This window comes from Macrotis lagotis, chromosome 1, assembly GCF_037893015.1.
Source record: "Macrotis lagotis isolate mMagLag1 chromosome 1, bilby.v1.9.chrom.fasta, whole genome shotgun sequence".
Taxonomy (NCBI): domain Eukaryota; kingdom Metazoa; phylum Chordata; class Mammalia; order Peramelemorphia; family Peramelidae; genus Macrotis; species Macrotis lagotis.
This window is the reverse complement of record NC_133658.1, coordinates 495,310,412-495,337,172: the sequence shown is the minus strand read 5'-3', so window position 1 is coordinate 495,337,172 and position 26,761 is coordinate 495,310,412. Positions and strand designations below refer to the sequence as shown.

At 34.9% G+C, this 26,761-nt stretch overlaps 1 protein-coding gene across 1 annotated transcript in view; it reads left to right on the top strand.

Annotated features, from left to right (window-relative positions):
* Positions 1–26,761, top strand: part of GRIK1 (glutamate ionotropic receptor kainate type subunit 1) — a 164,583-nt gene that overhangs the window by 67,731 nt on the left and 70,091 nt on the right. Inside the window, exons 6-7 of the mRNA XM_074213868.1 lie at positions 15,017–15,070; positions 16,868–17,041. Coding sequence (XP_074069969.1) covers positions 15,017–15,070; positions 16,868–17,041 — 228 coding nt within the window. The remainder of the gene's footprint in view (positions 1–15,016; positions 15,071–16,867; positions 17,042–26,761) is intronic.

Here is a 26,761-nt window from a genome sequence, read left to right as displayed (position 1 = left end):
GGATCATCCAAATTTTTTGGAGATCTCAGTAGGTGTCAAAATAAGAAGAGACAAATATACAACTAACCTAAAAGATGCCTTTGTTTGAAAATAATGTGACAGTTTTATGTTTTTTATTTTGAACTAATACAAATATTCTAAGCTTGCAATAAGCTGAGAAAATGAGAATATAGTATTGAATAAGTAAGAAATGCATAAAGAAAAAAGGATTAAAGAAGATTAGAAGACAGAGGGTTTAGGGACAAAGATAACAACATGAACATGTTGAGTTTAATATGTCAACTGGACATCCAGGTCAAGATATCTGACAGTAGTTAGGAGATACAGGACTGGAAGTGGGCCAGTGAGTTTGAGGCAGGGTTGGTTTTTTGAGAATTCTCAATTTAGAGATGATAATTAAAGACATGGGAGTTGCTGAGATTACCAAGTAAAACAGAGGTAGAAGGGAGGGCGATCTATAGTTAGAGAAGGGCCACCTACAGTTAGAAAATATGATCTGGAGACAGATCCAGGAAAGGAGAGTAAAAAGAAATAATCAGATAGACAGAGAATAACAATAGAGAATAGTGTCCTAAAAGTCTAGAAAGGAGTATAAAAGAGAGTGATCAACAGTGTCAAAGGCTTCAAAATGGTCAAGAGAAACTATTAAATTCTGTCCCATATGTATGGGACAGAGGCTTTCACAGAACATAACCTAAGAGAATGATGCATTCTTCTGACTATAGACCTCTGACAAGTTGCTATCAAACTATTAATAAATACCCTTTGAGTTTATCCATTAAGTCATTTTGAAATACATTTTATGTTATTATCATTTAGTCTATTATACTGAGTCAGGCCTAACAATAAACCAGTTCAGTAACTGAGGTTCAGGAATTAAAATGAAATAAAATACATTTGTAGATCATAAAAAGAAATTAAAAAAACAACTTTATAATTAATTAGAAATTTAAAGAATACTACTTCTAATTTTAGAGGATAAAAAAACTACTCCCCTCCAACGCATAGTAACTATGGTAACTAACCTATTAGGTTGTCACATTAGGATGCATTCCTTAAAGGTAGTAGGAGTTGTAATAAAATTTCTGACCCTCAATTTTCTAGAAGAATAGGCCCTTGATGCTTTAAGTAGCAAGAAAGTCCAGGTATACATGTCTGCCAGAGACAAAGGAGAAAATGGAAGTACTAGGAGAGGTTGGAGAGTAGGAGTAAAAGAGAAAGATGTAGGAGAAGATACTGGCAGTAGGGGAATAGAAGCAATCCTATCTTCAGGGCTTCAGAAACACAGGAGCTTGAACCCTTCCTCAGCCATTGTACCTTCCTGAGGTAATACAAAAAAGTATAGCTCTCCCTACATTCACATCTCTCAATCATTTTCACAAGAATATTATGAAATAATTTAATAGAAGCTTTCCTTATATCTAGGTAACTAAATTTAAAAAACCATGGTTAGACTGGCATTATTTGTTCTTATTGAAGCCATGTTAGCTCTTTATTTTTATGGACTTTTGTTGGCTATAAGGTAAGAGAAATAAGAAAGCACAAACATTTCCATATACAAAGAAAGTTCAAAATAGGGATTATATTTGAATTTTTCTATGTAATTGCTTGGCTTTTAAATATATGTATAGTGTTATATATATATATATGTTAGAATTAACATGGAAACATCAATATTGTTCTGATTGTCACCTTCTAAACTTCCTTCTGTTCTCATCTATATAACTTAATATTTAATTGATAATTTTTTTGATCTGTTCTTTTTTTTGTATTGCTCTCACTAACTTCCCAATTTCTCCCCATAATTACCTTCTTCCTTGAGAGAAAGGCTCTTCTATAGATTAAATATAGATAGATGTAATAAGATATATTTTAGGGGCGGCTAGGTGGCATAATGAATAAAGCAACGGCCCTGGAGTCAAGAGTACCTGGGCTCAAATCCGGTCTCAGACACTTAATAATTACCTAGCTGTGTGGCCTTGGGCAAGTCACTTAACCCCATTTGCCTTGCAAAAAACCTAAAAAATAAAATAAAATATATTTTATATGTATGCATATACATATGCACATACATACACATGCATACATATACTGTTAAGCAAAGCATATTTGTGTTGTATTGATCATGTTAAAAATGTTTGGCTCTGTACCTACATTCTGTACCTATAGACATTATCATCTCTCCACTAAGAGGTGAAAAAAATGCTTTTTTAATCATAATCACTCTTCTGGAGTTGTGACTAGTCATTATATTCATCATAGTTCTAAGTCTTAACAAAATTGCTTTCATTTAATAAGTTATAGCTAGGTGGCTCAGTGGATAGAATCTCAAGCCTGGAGTTAGGAAGACTGAGTTCAAATCTAGCCTCAAATACTATCTGTGTGACTCTGGGCAAGTCACTTAACCATTTGCTTCAGTTTTCTCATCTGTAAAATGAGCTGGAGAAGGAAAATGGCAATTCACTCCAATATCTTTACCTTGAAAACACCAAATGAAGTCAAGAAGAGTTAGACAAGACTGAAACAACTGAATTACAACAAATGTAATTATATAAATAGGTTTTTTTGGGAGACCTGGAACCCTTAGGTTGTCTCTAGGGATCCTGTCTTTAAGATCAGTATGTTTTGTGTGCATAGTCATATGCTTGTATATGACTGACTTTTTGGATTGAGTTCTAAATTGTTCTCTAGACTAGTAGGACCAGTTCACAGTTCTGCTAATAATGTACCAATTCTCTCATAGTATCTCCTACAATTTTCTTTTTGCTGTGTTTGCCATCTTTGATGGATATGAAGTGAAACTCCAAATTTATTTTAATTAGCCTTTTTCTTATGATTTGGAACATCTTCCACATGGCTTTACAGTTCAGACTTTTTTTTGAGAACTGCTTAATCATATTCTTATTTCCTCCTGATTTCTACCTTTTCCTTTAACATTTTTTCATATTTTAGAAATTGTCTTATTGGTTTCTCGACTATCACTCAATTATTACTTCTGTTGTTGTCCTTGATTGCTAAAATCACCCTTTCTGTGTTTTAATATTTCCTGAATTTCTAAAATTTTCATTGCAAATATTCTTTTCTGGTCAGATTTTCTCTGTAAGAATGTTTCAAATGTTCATTTTTACTGAATGGATATTCTTTTTTCATTTATAGTTAAGCTCAGATAACCAAGATATTTGAGTATTTTCTTTTGATTGGTTATAGTACTTGTGGTTTTTAAAAATTAATTTATTAACAACTATATGTTATATTTTAAAATTAAGATAAACTGGGGCACAAAGTTCCAAGCACATTCAATTTATTGATAAGATTAACCATTTCCAATAAAAGGGGTCTCTCTACTTGTCAGTCAGTGAAAAGACCACAAGGCAGGATTTATTAGCTTTCATGTAGTTTGAGATGTACAAGTGAACAAAGAACAAGAAATATCACAAATAGAAAACAATATGATATTTTTACAAAGGCTGAAATAGCTATCATAGGCAGCAAAAGCAATATGATTTCTTGGACAGTTAGGGCTAGCAGAAATCCCTCCTTCCATCCTGCAGTCAGGAAAGTTTGATAAGAATCCTGTTTTTTCTTTGAGAGAGATAAACTTCTTGACACTCACCTCAGTTTTTCAAAGTTTATTAGTAGGATAGGAGATCTTCAAAAGCTGAATAGAGATAATATTTTTCCTTGAGTTAGAGTGATTTTTTTTAATAAGACAACTGAATTTTAAACTAATTTGGAGAGGGAAAACTGAAATTTCTGTATTCATGAACTTCTGAATTTAACTCAGAGACAAAGAAACTTAGCACAGGCCATTAGAGAATAGAATCAAACATACAATGCTAACCATTATTTAATTTTCTCATATGTACTAGAGTTTGTGGATTTGGGTTTTTTAAAAATCTGGGTTCTTAAAATGAATTCTTTCAATTATCATTTGAATTTTCTATATTCAGAAATTCTCACATATTATTTCTTACATTTTGATTTTGTTAGTCTTTTGGCACAGTCATATTTTTTTAAACTATGTAGTCTTTTTTTTTTTATTTTTTGGTTTTTGCAGGGCAATGGGGTTAAATCATTTGCCCAAGGTCACACAGCTAGGCAATTATTAAGTGTCTGAGGTTGGATTTGAGCTCAGCTCCTCCTGACTCCAGGGCCAATGCTCTATCCACTGCACCACCTAGCTGCTCCAGTCATATTCTTCTGAGAGACTTGTGACCCATAGATTATCCCTAGCCATCTTAGGTTTAAAATCAGTATGTTTTGTTTTCATAGTGAACATATTTTCTTTTAAATTTTTTTCTTATTTTCTATTTTTTTTTTAGGTTTTTGCAAGGCAATGGGGTTAAGTGGCTTGTCCAAGGCCACACAGCTAGGTAATTATTAAATGTCTGAGGTCTGATTTGAACTCAGGAACTCCTGACTCCAGGGCTGGTGTTCTATCTACTGTGCCATGTAGCCACTCCATTTTCTAGCATATATGCATTCCAATCTATTGTGATTTCTGTGTGTGTGTGTGTGTGTGTGTATGTGTGTGTTAGAGCCTTGACATTGAAGAGTATGGTTTTTCTATTCTCATTTATGTTGTACTGTCATAAATTTTACTCTCAAAATTCTCATTTCTTTTTTAAAACTACTCAGGAACAGTATTTTGTGATTCCACATTTTCCTCAATTTTCACAGTCTCTTCTTCATTAAGTGTTATTTTCCTTTGTTTTCACACTATTTATTCAAAGAGCACTGAATCCATTTCTTTCTCTTTTTCCCTCATAATTTATCTGCCTGTTTGAAGATCATTGTTTCCTTCTTCCTGAAATCTTGGTAATTTCAATATTATTTTCCCCTATTGCTCACCTTATGACTCTGAATTCCTCCTCTCTGATCATGGTTTCTTTAGAGGCTAAATCTCAGGCCATCTTAGCCCTCTTCCTTGCTGGGCAATTCATTGCACACTAGTTCTAGATCTTTGCTCTAAGTGACTTTTGGGTAGATAGCACTGTCCACAGTTGGTTGCTGAATAATATTTCTCAGGCTTAGTAGAGCATTGTAGAATTCCCCCACACATAGCACCCTGTCCCAGAGTACTGTCCCAATGTCTTTTCCTGCTCCCTTCTGTTCCTTTTTTCCTAGGTTTTTGCTAGGCAATGGGGTTAAGTGGATTGCCCAAGGCCGCATAGCTAGATAATTATTAAGTGCCTGAGGTCAAATTTGAACTCAGATACTCCTGACTCCAGGGCCGGTGCTCTATCTACAGCACCACCTACCTGCCCCCTCTCCTGTTCCTTGCCCCAGTTTCTGGCCCCAGTACTAATAATTTCGGGACATTCCATTATCCATGCAATGGGGTTTGATTTTTGCAGTTTGAATCTCTAAAGTTCTCAAGGGAAGGAGGATGTGGTATTTAGCTCTATTTCCAGGCCAGATATCTCTATCTGGCTCTTTTATTTTTGTTATTGGCTCTCCTGCAGAGATATTTTGAAGCACAGAACACCTCCTACCACTGTGGCACTACCTGTGTGGTCCCAAAGAGCTTCTATCTGTAGCCTGGGGCAAGGCTGAGGTGCAGTGACTGATTTGATCCGAGCAGACTTCCGCGACCAGAAGGCAGGATTTTCATGATAGTAGAGAGGAGGAGGGGGATTTGTACTGTGATTTATTAGCCCTTGTAAATCCACTAGTATGTCCTACTGGCAGGTGGCATGGAGGAAGGAGAGGTGGAGTGCTAAGTGTTCTCACTTGATCAGGTCGTTTGTTTTTTACTTTCTTTCAGGTTGCAGGTGTTTCACAGCAAAGCTTCAGTTGCTTTATCTTTGGCTCATCATTTCTATACTAGAAAAGTCTGAGAGGTTGAGGGAACTATCTGATCCATCATCATTGTTGTCACCTGACCTGGATGTCAATTCAAATAATTCTTAAAGGATCTCTCTTGATCTGCTTTCTGGATCAGTGGTTTCTAATAGATGATACCTTATATTTTCTTCTATTTTTCAGCCTTTTGATTTTGTTATAGCATTTCTTCCTGTGTCATGGAGGAATTGATTTCTTAAAATCTTTTAGTGGCTAAGGTTATCACCTTCTATGAATCATGCATTCTCCTCTCAATTCTTTCCTCCAGAACATTTATTTCACTTTGTTTCTTTTTTATGTTTTGCTTTGTTTCTTCTAGTTACTCTTACAATCCTTATACTTAAGTGTATTTTCTGTGGCTCTAAATAAACTTATTGTGCAGTTATTCTCTTCTTTTGGAGTGGACTCTTGTGAATTTTGGACCCATCATATTTCTGTATAGCAATTAGAGTCTATTATTCCCCCCCCCCATTTTCCAGCTTCAAAACTTGATTTGGATGTTTGTGCTAGGATCACATTGTCCTTAACAGTACTTTTGCATGGATTGATCAGGTCTTCTTTGCTTTAATTATCCAGGCTTCTGATGCTGTCATCTACTTCCTCTTGACTTAGAAAAGTATATTTCAGGTTCCCCTGAATCATCTGGGTTCAGAGATTAGATGGAGCATCTCATAATAGAATAATGTGACTTTTTTGGTGCTCCTTGAGCATCTCATCTGATCAGTGCCTCTCCCAGTGCAACATCTGAAAGCAGAGCAGTGTGTCCCTCTTGCTCTGGAGCTTCCTTGTCAGAGCACTTCAGCATTTTTGCTTCCAAATACTGCATTCTTCAAGTTTCCTATTCTGTCTTATTCTGGCAGACTTACATCTTATTACTTGTGTCTGTGATGGTTTTTCTTGCAGTACACCCTCTGTGTCACTGCAGGCTTCAGTCTTGTGGTAAATGAAGACCCAGAAATTTTCCTTGAATTTCATCATCTTTTTTTGGTCTTGTGTGTTTTTTTATTTAGGATTTGGCTGAAGTAAACATGTTAGAGTTGGATTTCTCAGAGGCCATACAGCCATATATCTAACTGCTCCTCGACCTTGAATCTAATTTTGTTCCTTTGTCCTATTTTCTTAGACTATCATTTGAGATGTTTCTTCACTGAAGACAATGTTTACTGGGATCACTTAGGCTACAGTGTGATTCTATCCTTCCTGTGCCTAATATTGCCATACTATACCTAAAAGAGATTTTCCCTAATTTCATATCCTATCCCTGTTTGGTCTTTGCATCAAATTCTTTTTTTCCCTGATATTCCTTATACTCAGTTCATTGGTAGGATAGAGATTAAAAATAAATTCTGAGACCTATAAACAGTAGTTATTTTTTTCTTCATTTTCCATTTCTTCTATTCTTCTTAGATTTCTGAGTCACAACTGTTAACACTTATTCTTTTTTCTGTTTCTCACAATGAGAAAAAAACTCACTTGTGTACTAAATTATATCAGTCAATTTCATTTGATATTTCTTATTGTAGTTTTATTGTTGGCTACATAAGATCCAAATGCTGGGACTGTGCAAGTACCAAGATAATTAAAACTACAGCATTGTAGTATAGAGAACTTATGGAAGCAATGCAAAAATAGATAAGTAGGTAAGTTTATGCTTCCAGTGGCAATGGAAGTACAAACAAATTTCCTGAAAAAATTTACAGAAGGCTTAATCGAAGTTGGTTCAGTACTGACACTTTTATATGAATGAGTTCTTTTTTCTGAAATTTAGATAAAATTGATTCAGGATGTTTTTTGGTATATAACCTGAGACTCATATAAGCAGTTAGTCAACAGTTCAGCAAGTACAACATGAGAGAACTGACCTAGATGCACTCTGAGATCCCCTTCAGCAATTATTCCATGATATCTGTATTCCATAGCACAGTCATTCTCTATTCTACTCCAAGCATTAGATATTTATTTATTCAGCAAGATTGTGCTATTTTGCTGTAAGAAATGATAAATGATAAAAAGTGAAACCTGGAAAATGAGTATGTGATGATGAAGAATAAAGTGAGCAGAAGCATAAAAACAATTTACATAGTAACAACAATATTTTAAATACAGGGAATGTTATAAGACTTAGGAACTCTAATCAATGCAACACCAACTACAATTACACAGGACTCCCAATAAAACTTGGTACTCACATTGAGACTTTTTACTTGACTTCTATTTGTTACATGAGAGAAAAATCTTGTCTCCAGAGGACCTTTGTTGAAGACCAAATGACAGAAGTGATGGGGTCAAGGTGCAGAAAGAGGCAAACATTTTTGGAAAGGGAGGAGTGTGGATTAATTTAGCTTTACTTTGATTGTTTGCTATAATGTTTCTTTCTTTTTTTTTCTTTTTTTTTTTAATTGTGAAGAGGGGGAATAGAATAGGGAGAATGGTAGGACCAGCAATAACAAAAAGAAAACCAATGAAATTTTAAAACTTCATAGAAGAGGAAAGAAGGAAGAAGAGATGAGCAGAAAAGTTTTGAAAGTAATATGTGGAACTTATTTTTAAGCATTATGGATTGGATATTGACAGTGTCACATACAATATTCTATTCAGTTCTGTACTTGGAAATGCTTTTTTGATGCTTAAATTTAGAATTTTAAAAATCTAATATTTAAAATTAATTGAATTGTTTTCTAAAACAGTACATATATAGAATCCTCTTTCTCAGTGCATTTTATATAGATAACCCCCTAAAATAAAATGGCTGACTTGTATGTAGCATGGATGAATTATATATATATATATATACATATATATCTGTGTGTGTATGTATACACATACACATATATGTGTACCACATACAAATACATATCTATATCTATATCTGATCTAGCATCTGGCCAACTCTGTCTCCAAGGGAGTCTTGTGATGTCTGTCATTGTGGGGGTCATATCTAGACACTTCACTTTTCTGTATTCAGGAGGGGTATTGAGCTATAGTTATATTTATCACATATAAAATATTGTTTACTTAGGGGTACAACACTCCATTTTAAAAGTTTAGAATAAAAGTTACTGTATCTGATCAATGGAATGGTAAAGGGAAAGAAATTATTGTTATCAGTTTAGCTCCCTTCCACTGACATACAAAATAATATTGGATAATGAATAAACCCATTTATCCAAGCCAACAGGAAATAGATATTGGGGAAGCAGAAAAAAAAATAATACAGAGGAGTAAATGAACTCTTTGTGATTAAGATAAAGATAACAGGGGCGGCTAGGTGGCGTAGTGGATAAAGCACCGGCCTTGGAGTCAGGAGTACCTGTGTTCAAATCCAGTCTCAGACACTTAATAATTACCTAGCTCACGTGTGGTCTTGGGCAAGCTACTTAACCCCATTTGCCTTGCAAAAACCTAAAAAAAAGTTGTAAAAAAAAAGATAAACATTTCAATCCAGGAAAGAATGGTGTCCTTAGGGTAGTCTATTAGTAGTTTCAAAGGGCATAGGTGACAGGAATCAAGGGATGTATTGAGGATGTTGGTCCAGCTCCAGATAAATAAATGACTCTAGGAAAATCAGTTTATCATACAAAAGTTCACATCTTGCCTCTCACTTATCTCTCTCAACCTCTACCTCTGTGCAACATGCTGATTTAGAAGTCTCTCTCTGCCATTCAAAAGTCATTTCTCCCTCTACTTATACAAACACATAGTGCCACAGGCTTATCCTTCGGGAAATCATTTTAGTCTTTTTTTTAAATTCATTTTTTTATTAAAGATATTATTTGAGTTTTACAATTTTCCCCCAATCTTGCTTCCCTCCCCCCACCCCCACCCCACCCCCACCCCCACCCCCACCCCCACAGAAAGCACTCTGTCAGTCTTTACTTTGTTTCCATGTTGTACCTTGATCCAAATTGGGTGTGATGAGAGAGAAATCATATCCTTAAAGAAGAGAAGAGAAGTCTAAGAGGTAACAAGATCAGACAATAAGTTATTTGTTTTTTTCTAAATTAAAGGGAATAGTCCTTGCACTTTGTTCAAACTCCACAGCTCCTTATCTGGATACAGATGGTACTCTCCTTTGCAGACAGCCCAATATTGTTCCCGATTGTTGCACTGATGGAATGAGCAAGTCCTTCAAGGTTGAACATCACTCCCATGTTGCTGTTAGGGTGTACAGTGTTTTTCTGGTTCTGCTCATCTCACTCAGCATCAGTTCATACAAATCCCTCCAGGCTTCCCTGAAATCCCATCCCTACTGGTTTTTAATAGAACAATAGTGTTCCATGACATACATATACCACAGTTTGCTAAGCCATTCCCCAAATGAAGGACATTTACTTGATTTCCAATTCTTTGCCACCACAAACAGGGCTGCTATAAATATTTTTGTACAAGTAATGTTTTTACCCTTTTTCCTCATCTCTTCAGGGTATAGACCCAGTAGTGGTATTGCTGGGTCAAAGGGCATGCACATTTTTGTTGCCCTTTGGGCATAGTTCCAAATAGCTCTCCAGAAGGGTTGGATGAGTTCACAGCTCCACCAACAGTGTAATAGTGTCCCAGATTTCCCACAACCCTTCCAACAATGATCATTATCCTTCCTGGTCATATTGGCCAATCTGAGAGGTATGAGGTGGTACCTCAGAGAAGCTTTAATTTGCATTTCTCTAATAAATAATGATTTAGAGCATTTTTTCATATGGCTATGGATTGCTTTGATCTCATCTGTAAATTGCCTTTGCATATCCTTTGACCATTTGTCAATTGGGGAATGGCTTTTTGTTTTAAAAATATGACTGAGTTCTCTGTATATTTTAGAAATGAGTCCTTTGTCAGAATCATTAATTGTAAAGATTGTTTCCCAATTTACTACATTTCTTTTGATCTTGGTTACATTAGTTTTATCTGCACAAAAGCCTTTTAATTTAATGTAATCAAAATCATCTAATTGGTTTTTGGTGATGTTCTCCAACTCTTCCTTAGTCATAAACTGCTCCCCTTTCCATAGGTCTGACAGGTAGACTAGTCCTTGATCTTCTAATTTGCTTATAGTATTGTTTTTTTATGTCTATGTCCTGTAACCATTTGGATCTCATCTTGATAAAGGGTTTGAGGTGTTGGTCTAATCTAAGTTTCTTCCACACTAACTTCCAATTATCCCAGCAATTTTTATCAAAGAGGGAGTTTTTATCCCAATGGCCGGACTCTTTGGGTTTATCAAACAGCAGATTACTATAATCATCTCCTGCTTTTACATCTAGTCTATTCCACTGGTCCACCACTCTATTTCTTAGCCAATACCAAACAATTTTGATGACTGATGCTTTATAATATAATTTTAGATCAGGTAGGGCTAAGCCACCTTCTTTTGTACTTTTTTTCATTAAGCTTCTGGCAATTCTTGACTTTTTATTTCTCCATATGAATTTACTTACAATTTTTTCTAACTCGTTAAAGTAATTTTTTGGAACTTTGATCGGTAGGGCACTAAACAGTTTAGTTTTTGTAGAATTGTCATTTTTATTATATTAGCTCTACCTATCCATGAGCAGTTGATATTTGCCCAGTTATTTAAATCTGATTTAATTTGTGTGAGAAGTGTTTTTATAATTGTTTTCAAAAAAGATTCTGAGTCTGTCTTGGCAAATAGACTCCCAAATATTTTATATTGCCTGAGGTTACTTTGAATGGGATTTCTCTTTCTAGCTCTTCCTGCTGTTTCTTGCTAGACATATATAGAAAAGTTGAGGATTTATGAGGGTTTATTTTATAACCTGCAACTTTGCTAAAATTGCTAATTGTTTCCAGTAGTTTTTTGGATGATTTCTTGGGATTCTCTAGGTAGACCATCATGTCATCTGCAAAGAGTGAGAGTTTTGTCTCTTCCTTCCCAATTCTAATTCCTTCAATTTCTTTTTCTTCTCTAATTGCTGATGCTAAAATTTCTAATACAATATTGAATAGTAGTGGTGGTAATGGGGAAATCATTTTAGTCTTGTGAGCATCTCACTTGTAAGAGTGGATTTACATTCTGACAACTGTGTTTCACTTCTCTAGGACAGATTCTAGGAAGAAAAAGTAGAGTTAGTTATAAAAGGCTTTTAATACATGTTCAGAATAATTATTCTTTTTCTTGGTTCAGTAAGTATCAAAAAGAGGGACAGAAAGTCCAACAGAATTAATTTTAATAATTGAGAATTACTTTAATAATTAATTTCATTTTCAAAATTATAGAACACTAGTGCCTTCATGATTAAAATTAAGATATTGACATACAGAGTTCTGAGAACATTCAATTTATTGATAAGGATGGTAGTCACCAATAAAAGATTTTTGTTCAGCATGTCAAAATACCCTAAATTAGGACAAATTGATCATTTCTATAGATAAAAGGAATATCATATATGCAATAATCCTTCCTTCCTTCCATCATGTCACTATTCAAAGCTCATTGGTGGTGTCCACCTGCATAGATAACTAATGGTACAAAAATAACACATTTTCTCTAATTAGTTAAGGACAATTATTGGTATTAAGATTTTTTTAATTAAAGTACTTTATAGGGAAACTGAACTCAAATTTGTCAGAGGAAGATTGAACTTTTGGACCTATGAACTTCTGAATTTTACTGAAAAACAAACATGACAGGCAGTTGTAGAAAACATCTGTGGTGATATAGAACAGAAATAATTACAAAAATAGAGACATTTCAATTTGAATGAGATTGGTGCTATTGGGCATTTTTTTCAGTTCTATCTTATTTAGAAGGCTTCTAGCTTACATTACAAATATTGCTTGCAGATGGTTACTTTTTATCATTTTTAAGGGAAAATTCTTTTGTATATATTACTTTCAATGTTTTAAATTTTTAATGGTATTTTTTTCTAATTACATATAGTTCATTTCTATTTTAGGTTTTTTCCCCAAGGCAAACAGGGTTAAGTGGCTTGCCCATGGCCACACAGCTAGGTAATTATTAAGTGTCTGATACCAGATTTGAACCCAGGAACTTCTGACTCCAGGGCTGGTGCTTTATCCACTGCGCCACCTAGCTGCCCCTCTAATTATATATAAAGATAGTTTTAATAGCATTCCCCTCTAATTACATATAAAGATAGTTTTAATAGTATTTCTCTTATTGCATTAAAGACAATTTTCAACATAATTTTTGCAAAATTTTGAGTTCCAAATTTTTCTGTTTCTTTCTATCCCTCCCTCCTTCCCAAGACAACAAGAAATTTGATGTGTTATATGTGTACAAGCATGTTAAACAAATTTCCATATTAGTCATATTGTGAAAGAAGAATTAGAGCAAAAGGGAAAAAAACCAAGAAAAAAATTTTAAAAAGTGAAAATAGTATGCTTTGGTCTGCATTCAGACCCCATAGCTCTTCTCTGGATGTAGATGATGTTTTGCATCACAAGTTCAAATGCTTTGTGTTTTTTTTAATAAGAATGATTTGTATTTTTCAAAAGTATCTATTGTTATAATCATATGATTTTTCAACTTTTGTTATGACATGTCAGTTATGATAATAGTTTTCCTTAAATAAATTATTTCTGCATTTCTGGTATATATCCCAATTAGTTAGCATGTATAATCTTTGAGATATATTATTATAGTCTCTAAGCTAGTATAATGATGGGGTAAACTACAATTTAGTACTGGAGCTTATGCCTGAGAGAAGATTTGAGAACCTGGGCAAAATTCCCCTCTGACTGAGCAGAGGCTTGAGAAAAATTTCTTTATTCCCATTTGACCTTGTGATAAGGTATGCCTGAGAAGGGCATTGTGATATTGAAAAGTAACCCTGAGAGAATTCCTCCCATTTGTCCCTACATAGCTGAAGATGCCTTTCTTTATCTAAGTTCCTGCCCCATTCCCAGACAAGCCCCAGAGAGTTCTCCCCTTCAGTGTCGTTTGCAATGGTTCCTTAACTTATTCCTCCAATCCTTTCCCCTGGGAAAGCAACAGATCAAAGATTCTAACATCTAGCCACCTGTCAATTAAGGGTGAGGGGGGCGGGGTGTCAGATTCTTCTGCTCTCCTAGCAAAGACTTTCAGCTTAACCTGTGCTGAATCCACCCTGGGGGCGGCTAGGTGGCGCAGTGAATAGAGCACCGGCCTTGGAGTCAGGAGGACCTGGGTTCAAATCCGACCTCAGACACTTAATAATTACGTAGCTGTGTGGCCTTGGGCAAGCCACTTAACCCCGTTTGCCTTGGAAAAAAAAAACTCCACCCTTTCAGACTCTCTGCCAAAGTACATATTTGAAAAAATCACAAAGAGCCACATATTCACAAAGCATTTAATTCATGTAATAAAAATTAATGTACATTGTCTAAAAATAAAAGTCCTTTTTGCTGGATCAAATTTCGAACCTATTTACTTCTTAGATTAATTTTACAAATATTTGTGAGTTCTTCCCTTTATTACCCTTTCACCTTCCTGAAATAGAAGCAAGTAGTTCAGTAAGGACTATCTGCTTGTTTAGCTAACTCCATCATATCTGGTCCCTCATCAGAGCTAGTATCACTTACCAGTCTCACCAATGTGACTTAAGGAAAAATTCCTTATGGGATCCCTGACCCCTAATAGGGGTTTGCCTTGTCTCTGCGTCCCTGTTTATCCTTAGAATTTCTTTAGAGGGAGTTTTCTCACAAAATAAAAGGCCTAGGCTTTAATCAACCCTTTGAATGGGAAGTATCTTTGTTTCCATACCTATTAAAGATTTCTCCAAGGTTATGTCAGGTGCATGCCTTCTGAACACTCCTTAGCCAGAGTGAGATACTCCCCTGTAGAAAAAATTCTCTAAGAGACTTGTCCCTTAAGGAGGACTTCCTGGGTCTTTAGCTACCAATTATTATCAAATAATACCTCTAAATACCAACAGTATATTACATTAAAATTAAACAGAGTTGCGACTTTCCCAATTTTAGATCATAAGAGTTGGGATTAAGGGATGAGTTAGATCTCTGGTGCAGTCTTCAATGGATAAATTCCACCAGTTAAAATTTCATTAGAGAAATTTTCTCCTACAAGATTGTTCCAAGGAACAGGCCCTCTCTCAAGATTACTTCATGGTTGTTAATTGTTGTGATTGAAATGAAAGTAAAACTGAGGTACAAAGTTCCAAGCATGTTCAATAATTTGTTGACATTATTTTCTGTTTTACAGATTCTTTTCATGGGTATGATGACTGAATATTATCACTACTTTTTCACAACACTGGTAAGAACATCTAAGAAAAATTAAGAATTTGATAATATGAGAGGAAAATCCATAATGGGTAACTTCTGTGTAAACATAGTGTCAGCTTGTCATTATTAAAGGAAGGAAACTGAAAAAAGGATATTTGCTTTAATTTCCTTCAAATCTTTTAAATCCTGCAGTGTTGAACAATATTTGTTAAAACCAATATGTTCTGGAAAGGGATTAAAATGAATATTCTATTAAAGGAAACTGAAAGTACAAGCACTTTATACTGAAACATGAAGCAATATGTCTTTGCATTGTTCTAATACTGCTTTATAGTTTATAGTCATTTGATAATGGAGTAGATATAGATTAATTAGAATCTCCTCAGACCACTGTAATTGTCATAAATAAAATAACAATTTAAAATTACTCAATTTATTAAAAATTCTTCAGAGGAAAATAAATAGGTTGTGGCAGTGTATGTTTATATATATATATATATATATATATATATATATATATATATATATATATATACTTATATAGCCTTATAGTGGTAGCTATGTTGTATACCCTGTAGTTGGGGAGGACCTCATTTCAAATCTGGTCTAAGACATTTGACACTTACTAGCTGGGTATCCTTGAGCAACTCATTTAACCCTGATTGCCTCACATCCAGGGCCATCTCTAGTCATCCTGATCCATATCTGGTCATTGACCCAGATGACTCCAGAGGAGAAAGTGAGGCTGGTGACTTAGAACAGAACTCCCTTATTCAAATCCAATTTATGGCATCACCTCCCTGATGTCATGGTCCTTTTTGGAAATGAAGGACAAACAACAACATATAGCCTAATGCTTTTATTCGCACAGGCAAAGATACTTTTTAATAAATTAATTTTATATTATAATGTTTAAACATACAAGATCCACATGTTCTTATGTTCTGATGATCAATTATGGATTCATCTACTTCAATCACTTACATTCAGTACCTCCTACAGTTTTCTTAACGAAGCAATATGTTGTATAAGAAGAACTGCATTCTAAATCTGAAGTCTTGGATTCTAGCTTTATCTATGACACTAACTATAGCTGAATGATCTTGGGGAAATCACCTTTATTTCTAGGTGTCATTGTGCTCCTTTCTAAAATGAGGAGGTTACAATAGATGATATCTATGGGCACTTCAAGGTAGCCAGGTAGTTTAGTGGAAAGAGCACTGGGCTATAAATTAGGAAGACATTTTCATGAGTTCAAAACTGGCATCCAAACACTGACTACCTGTAAGACCCTAGGCAAGTTGCTTAACCTTATTTGTCATAATTCCCTTATTTGTATAATGAGTTAGAAAAGGAAATGGAAAAACACTCTAGTTTTAGTCAAGAAAACCCTTCAAATGGGATCACAATGAGTGATGCAACAATGACAATGGAGCAGCTAAGTATTAAGGCAGCCAGGTGGCACAATGTATAGAACACTGGCGGGCATTCCAAATTCTAATATTCTGTGAATGTAATTATTTTTGTTAATTATTATATAATATTTATAAAATTATAATTTACAATACAAATTTATAAATTTAATGTCTTGGAATTTAATTTGTGCAATCTGTAGAACATATTGGATATTGATGTTTGTTATAATTGCAACAGTATCAGTAAAAAGGAAATCAAAACTTTATTTCTCTAGAGTCTCTGTCAAAGTAAGGAGAATGAAGATAGGAAATTTATCTTTACAAAAAAAAGTTAGACAGGTAAAAAATCATTACTATTTAATTACACTCTCCTCAGTGCATTGCTAAGTCATCTGTTCTGTTAAATCTTACAGGATTTCTTTGCACTGGACCTGGAAATTTACAGATACAGTGGAGTAAATATGACTGGATTTAGGTTACTTAATATTGATAATCCTCGAGTTTCATCCATTATTGAAAAGTGGTCAATGGAAAGATTGCAAGCTCTGCCCAAGTCAGAGATGGGTCTATTGAATGGCATGATGACAGTAAGTACCATAGTTGACTTTCTAAAATTCTTCAAAGACCATTTTTTTTTAAAAAAAGAGAGATTTATTCAGAAATTATCTTTTTTTTTTTTTTTGCAAAAGGAGGTGACACAGATTCCATGTTTATGTCTTAAAGCATGTAGGACAAAGAATTTTTTACATTTGTTACAAAAAAGAAGGTAATCTAGTATCTTTTAAGATTGCATTAAAAGATCATTATTGGGGCGGCTAGATGGCACAGTGGATAGAACACCAGCTCTGGAGTCAGAAGTACCTGAGTTCAAGTCCAGTCTCAGACACTTAATAATTACCTAACTGTGTAGCCTTGGGCAAGCCACTTAACCCTGTTGTCTCGCAAAAAAAAAAAAAAAACCAAACAAACAAAAAACTAAAAATAAAGATCATTATTAGTATTAATCCCAAGATTTTTCTGTTTAACCTTCTATTAATACTACAAGAATGAGAGTGTGTTGCCAAAGTGAAGATAAAGTAAGAATCAAAGCAAGGATATATTTAAAACTTTCAGAAAATTAAAAAGAACTAAACTTCAAATACCACCTTTCAGCAAACAATTTCTCTTCCTTTGCCTTTTAACTAATAACATGGATCATGTTATTAAATCATAAATCTTTGTATCTATACATTATCATGTATAGATTAAATATATAGAAAGTCATAATATATAGAAAGTCTATAATGTTATATACATTATATTGTATATTTATATATGTATAGATTAGACAGCTATATAGAGAGCCTATTATATATTTATATATATAATATATAAATTAACAAATACTTCATACAAAGATTGGTCTAAATAATAGGAGAAATATTACAATAGGAGAAATACAGCCCCTAGGTTGTGATTTGCTGTCTCATTATTGTCATTCTCTTTGATGAAATTACTTATTGTTTTTCTAATTTGTTCTTTAACCAACTCATTCTTTAAGATTAGGTTAAGTCTATAATTGGTTGGATTTTTTTTTAACAGATAGATACAAATTTTACATATGTTTATTACATTGTAATCTGAATAGTATGTATTTCATAGTTTTGGATTTTTTGCATTTAATTATGTTTGATGGCCTAATATATGGTTGATTTTTGTAAAGCTTCCATGTACAGCTGAGAAAAAGATGTATTCGTTTCTTTCTCATCCGTTTCTTTACAGATATCTATCATATCTAGCTTATTTAAGATTCTATTCATCTCCTTTAAGTCTTTCTTATTTAATTTTTGTTGGATTTATCAACTCAGAGGGGAAGGTTAAAGTTATACTTTATATGGGGCGGAGCCAAGATGGCGACAAGAAGGGATCAAGTCTTAGAAGCTCTCTGATAAAATTCATCAGCTAAGGACTCTAACTAAACTTTCGAGAGACAGAACCCACAAAGGGACCCAGTGAGGCAGTTCTCCTACTCAAGGTAACCAGGAAAAGAGCAGAAAGGCTCTGCTCCCCGGGATTGGAGAGGCGGCCTGCAAGAGGGGTGGCCCACCAGAGCCAAAGAACCTCAGCCTCCCGGAAGCAGCCCCAGGGTGCTGGGGGTCTCAGCTCACAGCAGCGGGGGAGTCTCCTGGGCTGCAACCCAGGGAGCACCAGCACAAAGTGGGGGAACAGCGGGGGACCTCTGCCAAAGCAAGCAAATGGAGCCCAGCCCTCAGGGCACACAGCAAGCAGCATGGTCTTTCTGCAGCCCAGAGCTGGAAACAGAAAGCAGGAGCCCCCAGGGCATGAGCCCATTGAGCTGAGGGAGGGGAGTGAAGAGAGAGAGACTGCAGAGCTCTGTCCTCTGCCTCTGGAACAGGACTCTGGGGCTCTGACCACATTCAGATCCTGACCACAATCTAGGCCCCCCCCCCCCACAGAACAGCAGCCCCCCCCCCCCACATCAGCCCCTTGGCAGAGGGGGGCGCTTATGGTCATTCACAGAGCAGGAGGGAGGACAGAGCCTCACACACTGAGACCCTTGTGGGAGTGTCCCAAAAGCTCGAGAAACACCCCAAACCAGGCCCAGGCTGGGAAAATGAGCAAGCAGAGAAACAAAAAGAAGACTATTGAGAAATATTTTGCAAATGAGCCCAAGAAGGACCAAAATACTCAGTCTGAAGATGAGGAAGCACAAGCTCCTGCATCTAAAGACTCCAAGAAAAAACAGAAACTGGGCTCAGGCTATGACAGAGCTCAAAAAAGACTTTGAAAATCAAATGAGGGAGTTGGAAGAAAAACTGGGAAAAGAAAAGAGAGAGATGCAGGAAAAACATGAAAATGAAGTCAGCAGCTTAGTCAAGGAAATCCAAAAAAATGCTGAAGAAAATAGCATGCTAAAAACCAGCTTAGGTCAAATGGATAGAACAGTTCAAAAAGTTATTGAGGAGAAGAATGCTTTAAAAAGCAAAATTGGCCAGATGGAAAAAGAGATAAGAAAACTCTCTGAGGAGAACAAATCCTTCAGAAAAAGAATAGAATTCAGGGAGATTGATGAATTTACCAGAAATCAGGAATCAATACTTCAAAACCAAAAAAATGAAAAATTAGAAGAAAATGTGAAATATCTCATTGAAAAAACAACTGATATGGAAAACAGACTTAGGAAAGATAATTTAAAAATTATTGGAATACCTGAAAGTCATGATCAGGAAAAGAGCCTTGACATCATTTTCAAAGAATTACTACAGGAAAATTGCCCTGATATTCTAGAAGCAGAGGGCAAAATAGAAATGGAGAGAGTCCACTGATCCCCCCCCCCCCCCCCCCGAGAAAGAGATCCCAAAAAACCAACCCCTAGGAATATTATAGCCAAGTTCCAGAACTCCCAAGTCAAAGAGAAAATATTGCAAGCAGCCAGAAGGACACAGTTCAAATATCTTGGAGCTGCAGTCAGGATCACACAGGACTTAGCAGTAGCTACATTGGAAGCTCGTAGGGCTTGGAATACAATATACTGGAAGGCAAGAGAGCTTAGAATGCAGCCAAGAATGAACTACCCAGCAAGGCTGAATGTCCTCTTCCAGGGAAAAAGATGGACTTTCAATGAACCAGGGGAATTTCAAAGGTTCCTTTTGGAATGGCCAGAGCTGAACAGAAGGTTTGATCTTCAGATACAGGACTCAGGTGAAGCATGGAGATTGGAGGAGAGGGGGGAAATATGAGGGACTTAATGAGGATGAACTGCATGTATTCCTGCATAGAAAAATGACACTGATAATACTCATATGAACCTTCTCAGTTAATAGAGCAGGTAGAGGGAGCTTTTATAGTTGAAGCGCAGGAGAAAGCTGAATTTGGAGATAAAATATGGTGTAAAAATGGAGTCAATAGAAAAAAAGGGAAATGGAATGGGAGAAAGAAAAAGGAGAGGGGGGAATAGTCCAAGATATTTCACATAAGATTTTTTTTTATTACAATGAGCTATTGCAATGATATGGAAGGGGGGAGGCAAGGGGGAATGAGGGAAACTTTGCTCTCATCAGAGATGGCTAGGAGAGGAAACAGCAAATATACTCAATGGGGTATAGACATCTGGAGTAAGAAGGAGGGGGGAGCAGGGGGAAGGGGTGGGGATGTGAATAAAGGAGGAGAGGATGGACCATGGGGGGAGAGTGGTCAGATATAACACATTTTCTTTCTTACTTCTTGCAAGGGGCTGGGAATGGAAAGCCTGCCCAGGACCACAGGGCCAGGTGGATTCTGGACCTAAGGGGTGGTAGGGGGGCTCAGGGCTTCTTGGCCCCAGGACCAGGGATCTGTCTGCTGTGCCACTCAGCGACCCTACAGCAGAGTCATAGTGAAAGGAGAGAGAAAATATAGTACATGGTAGTACAGAAATAAGAAAGGAGGGAGTTGCGATCAGCAATGGCAAGGGTGGAAAAATATGGAAGTAACTTTTGTGATGGACTTACCATAAAGAATGTGATCCACCCATGACAGAGTTGTTGGTGTTGGAACAAAGACTCAAGCACATTTTTTGTTATTATTATTATTTGGGGGAGGGTGCAGGGCAAGTAGGGCTGGATGGCCTGCCTGGGGCCACATAGCAGGGTGATCTTTGGGTGTCTGGGGCCGGATTTGGACCCAGGTGCTCCTGGCTCAAGGGCCAATGCTCTGTCTGCCACCCAGCCGCCCCTACTATTATTACTATTTTATTTTATTTTGGGTCTTTTTTTCTTTCTTTCTTTTTTTTTTTTTTGGTTTTTGCAGGGCAGTGGGGAACGGGTGGCTTGCATGTCACACGGCTGGGTGATTGTTGGGTTTATGAGGCTGGATGTGGACTCGGGTGCTCGTGGCTCCAAGGCTGTTGCTTCGTCCATTGTGCCACCTGGCCATACCTACAATTATTACTATTATTATTTTTTTATTTTAATTTTTTTCTCTCCCCTTTACTTTTTTCGCCCAAACAAGTCTATCTATATTCATGGGGGGAGGAGGGGTATTTTGTTTACTTGTAAACAAGAATATTTTATTAATGTAAAAAAACATTTGTACAAAATGAGAATAAAAAATAAATTTAAAAAGTTATACTTTATATAAAGATTATACTCCAATAATATTACTGTATCTTTCTACCTGTAATTCATTTAAATTTTGTTTTAGTAATTTAGAGCATTTGGTGAATGTAGGTTTAGTATTGATTGCTTCATTTTCTATGGTACCTTTTTATCATAATATAATTTTCTTGCTTATCCCTTTCAATTAAATTTATTTTAGTTTTAACTCTTGGCTTTAACTTTGAGATCATAATTATTACTCCTGATTTTTTATTTTTAACTAAGTTAAGCCTAATAAATTTCACTCTAGTCCTCTAGTTAAATTCTGTATATATCTCATTTCTAAAAAAATTATTTATTTGTTTGTTTGTTTATTTATTTTTATAGCTCTCATTTTTAAATGTGTATTTTGTAAATAATATATTGTCAAATTTTGGTTTGCAATTCATTCTGCTATCCATCTCCATTATATGGGTGAGTTCATTCTATTCACATTCAAAATTATAATTACATAGTTGTATATTTTCCCTCCATCCTATTTTTACTATTTTCCTCTTCAGCTTCTCTTTTTTACTTTATCCCTCCTCACAGTTTAATTTACTTCTAACAACTATCTCCTTAGTGTACACTCTTTTATAGAATCACTCTCTTATCTTCTCTTCTTGCCCTTTTATTTCTTATTCTACCCTCACCTTTAAGAATCTATTCCTTATCTTCTCCCCTACCCTTAGGAGGTCTTGATCTAAACCCCTGCTAAAACTTCTTCCCTCTATCCTAGCCCTTCACCCTCCAAATTCAGAAGACCATTTGTACCCTTCTAGATATAAATGTTATTCCCAGTTCTGATGAGAATAAGGTTCCAGCACTATCAGCCTCTAATCCCACCTGCTTCCATTGTAGAAGTTCTTCCATTCACATCTGCTTTGATGAAATAATTGCTTCATTTTACTCCTCCTATCCAATTTTTAAGTTATCCCATCACACTCAGCTCAATACCAAGTCCTCTTTCTATGTATGTTCATTCAAATTACTCAAGTAATGATATTCTTAAGAGTACAGATAACATTTTTTCCATAGAAGTAAAGTTTGACATCATTGAGTCCTTTATAATTGATCTTTAATGTTTACCTTGTTTCTTCTCAGTCTTATATGTCAAATTGTCCATTGAGTCCTGTTCTTTTTGTCTCAAATACCCGAAAGTCTTTCAAATCATTAAATATCCATATTTTAATACTCAGGGTTATACCTAGCTTTGCTAACTAAATTATTCTGGTTACAAATCCAGGACTTTTGCTCTTTTGAATATAAAGTTTCAATTTATTTGGTCTTTTAATATAGAAGCTGCTATGGGGCAACTAGGTGGCATAGTGGATAAAGCACCGGCCCTGGAGTCAGGAGTACCTGCGTTCAAATCAGATCTCAGACACTTAATAATTACCTAGCCGTGTGGCCTTGGGCAAGCCACTTAATCCCATTTGCCTTGCAAAAAAAAAAAAAAAATATATATATATATATATATATATATATATATATATATATATATATATATGCTGCTAGATCTTATATTATTCTGGCTGTAGTTCCATAATATTTTAATTGCTTGTTTTTCTTATTGCTTATAGTATTTTTCCTTAATCTGGGCATTTACAAACTTGGCTATGATGTTCCTGTGAGTTTTCTTTTTCTTTTGGGGAATCTCCTTCAGGTGGTGACTAATGATTTTTTTTCTGCATTCATTTTACCCTCTTGTTCTGGAACTTCAGAGCAATTTTCCCCAATGATTTCCTATAATATTATATGTAGACTGTTTTTAAAAATACTAACTTTCAGTTAATAATAACTGAATGTAATAATATTAATGAATAGTAAAATTAATATTTTATTATTTATTATTATATTCTTTTTTTTTAGATTTTTCAAGGCAATGGGGTTAAGTGGCTTGTCCAAGGCCACACGGCTAGGTAATTATTAAATGTCTGAGGTCACATTTGAACCCAGGTACTCCTGACTCCAGGGCCGGTGCTCTATTCACTGCACCAACTAGCCACCCCCTTATTATTATATTCTTAAATAAATAATAAAAATTATAATAGTTCTTATGTTGTAGCTCCTCAATCTGTTTAGTCAATTGATTTTCTTAAGAAATGTTTCATATTTCTTCTATTTTTTTAATTCTTTTGATTTTATTAGCATTAGCTTCCCCTTGCCTATTCTAATTTTTAAAAGGTTATTTTCTTCCTCGAATTTTTTGGTCTCTTTTTTCCATAATTGCCTTAGTTTTCCCTCATTTTTACTCAGATTTTTTTAAATTTGGTTTTAAAGTCCTTTTTAAGCTCTTCCAATAGTTCATTGGACTCATAACCATTTGACATTTTTCTTAAAAGTATGGTGATTCTTTTTTAATTTCACAATCTTCTTTAGAGTGTGAACCCAGATCTTCTCAATTCCTGGTAGTATCTATTGTTGGTATTCTTTCTCTTTTGCTTACTCATTATTTTAGCAGCTTAGTATTATTATTATTATTATTATCAATATCATTATTATCATCATTATTATTATATTTTAGTTCCTAGGTGTGGGAGATGATACATCAAACTTGCAGCTTTTCCATACTGTTGTTTTCTGAGTCCTTTCTGTGGGTTGACTTCAGGCACTACTCTCCATCTCTGGGCCACGGCTAGGACCCCCAGACATAATGGCACTGCAAATAGTCTTGCTCCCTGAGGTCTCTACCTTGGCTGCCAACTTCAGTTCTCTCCTCTGCCCCAGAACCAAAACTAGCGACTCTTCTTTCCCACAACTGTCCATTGGACAGAAAGGCCTCTGCCCCTATGCTATCACAGTCACTGGGTGGGAGTTCGCTTCTACTTGCCCACAGCTTCAGCTTGGGACTGCATTTAATCAACACACTTGGGTCTGAAGTTTGTCAACAGCAGAAGATCCTTGGATCGTTTCCTACTCAGCTGACCAATACCCACATTGAATTTGAAGTGAAAGTTCCTGAAGCTAAACCCAATTGTCCTATGGCTTGTTGATTATTGACTCAGTGGAGTCTGTCTGAAAGTGTTTGCACTTCAATTGGGCTAACCTTCACCTCTGGACTTTGAGTTTTTCCCCGAGGCCCTTCCAGGTTGTCTTAAACCAGTTTTTTTGTTTTAATCCAATTTTTAATTATTTCTACAACTAAAAATTCATTTTTAAGCAATATTTTATTTTGTTTGTGGAAGAAATGTGGAGTCCAGTAATTTTGGTCCTACTCTGCCATCTTCCTAAAATCTTTCCTTTTAACATTTTTCATTGATACATATTTGGCCTTGATACCCTAAGCCAGTAAGAAAGAAAACTATAAACTAATACCTTTAATAAACTTTGATTAAAATAATTTAAATAAAATACTATCAAATACAAGTCTAAACAAACAAAATAGGTCACATTAATTTCGAAATCCCAAATGATTATATCAATAGATATAAATAAAAGACTTTGGATAAAATCCAGTATTTCTTTCTGTTAATAAAAATTAGAAAGCATGGGTTAATAGAATTTGTCTAAAATAAAGAGTTAATATTTTGCATCATGGATAATGGTTAGTGACCTTTCCAAACACATTAGTGGTAAATCATGAATGTCCATAGTAATCATAGCTTAACATAGAGCTAGAAATAGTACCCATAGAAATAAAACAAAAGAGGAATTTAAAGAATAAACATAGAGAGGAAAATAAATCACTGTAATGCTTTTTTGTAATTGATGATAGAAATATAATTTATCTAGATGATTAAAAAATCAAGTTCAAGTAATAAAAAAGTGAGAAATAAAAAAAACCTAGCAGTAACAGATTTCAAACTATATCATCATCAAAATGAGTTGGCACCAATTTAAAAATAGAGGGAGATCACATTATAATCAAGAGTTTAAAAAAAGAATATGCATCCTCTAACACTCAATAAAAACCAAACATTCTTCTCTTCAATAAAAATTGTTAGGAAAACTAGAAATTAGCCTAATAAACTTTAGGTATATTCATATTTCCAACCATTAAATACATGACATAGTTACAAAGTGACATCATAAGCAACTTGGAGGAACAAAGAAGAAATAACTTTTCAAATCTACAAACAGGAAATGAGCTTATGATCAAAAAAGAGTTAGATCAAGATAGATTGAATGAACATCAAAGATAAATATACAGTTTATTGTAGAATGTAAAAGTTTTTGTATAAACAAAGCTAATGAACTTAAAATTAGAAGGAAAACAAGTACCAGAAAAAAATTTTTACAGTAAGTTTTTATGGTAAAGGTCTCATTTCATTTCTTAAATATATAAGGCATTGATTCAAAATTTTAAGAATAAAACCAATTTTTCAATAGACAAATAGTCAAAGCATATGAGCAGGAATTTTTCAAGGGGGGAAAAGTCCTATTTATTTGCAAAATTATCAAAATCGCCTATCATTAAAAATGCAAATTGAAGCAATTTTGAAATTGTAGCTCAAATCTATAATTTACAAAAATAACAAAAAAGAAAATGAATTTTTGGAGGGACTGAGGGAAAACAGTTGTGAATTAGACTAGATATTCTAGAAAACAATTTAGAACTATGTCTAAAAAATGTCACTCAATTACACATACTTTTTTGCCCAGTTATATACTGCTACTAGGCTAATACTAGAAAAAAAATCAAAAATAGAGAAAAAAATGACTACCATATTAAAAAGGAACCCATATCCACATCCAGAAAAAGAACTGATGGAGTCTGAATGCAAATTGAAGCATACTATTTTCATTTTTTGTGGGTTTTTTTTCCTTTTGGTTCTGTTTCTTCCTTCACAACATGACTAATATGGAAATATGGTTTACCTGATTGCTCTATGTAATCTATATTAAATTGTTTATCATCTTAGGGAGTGGAAAGGAAAAGAAGAAATTTGAATTTCATAATTTTATTTTTAAAATGAATGCTAAAAGTTGTCTTTATATGCAATTGGAAGGGGTGGCTAGGTGGTGCAGTGGATAGAGCACCGGCCTTGGAGTCAGGAGTACCTGGGTTCAAATCCGACCTCAGACACTTAATAATTACCTAGCCATGTGGCCTTGGGCAAGCCACTTAACCCCATTGCCTTGAAAAATCTAAAAAACAAACAAATAAATAAACAAATTAGTACGTAAGTAAGTAAATAAATAAATATATGCAATTGGAAAAATAAAATGCTATTCAAAATAAAAATAAAA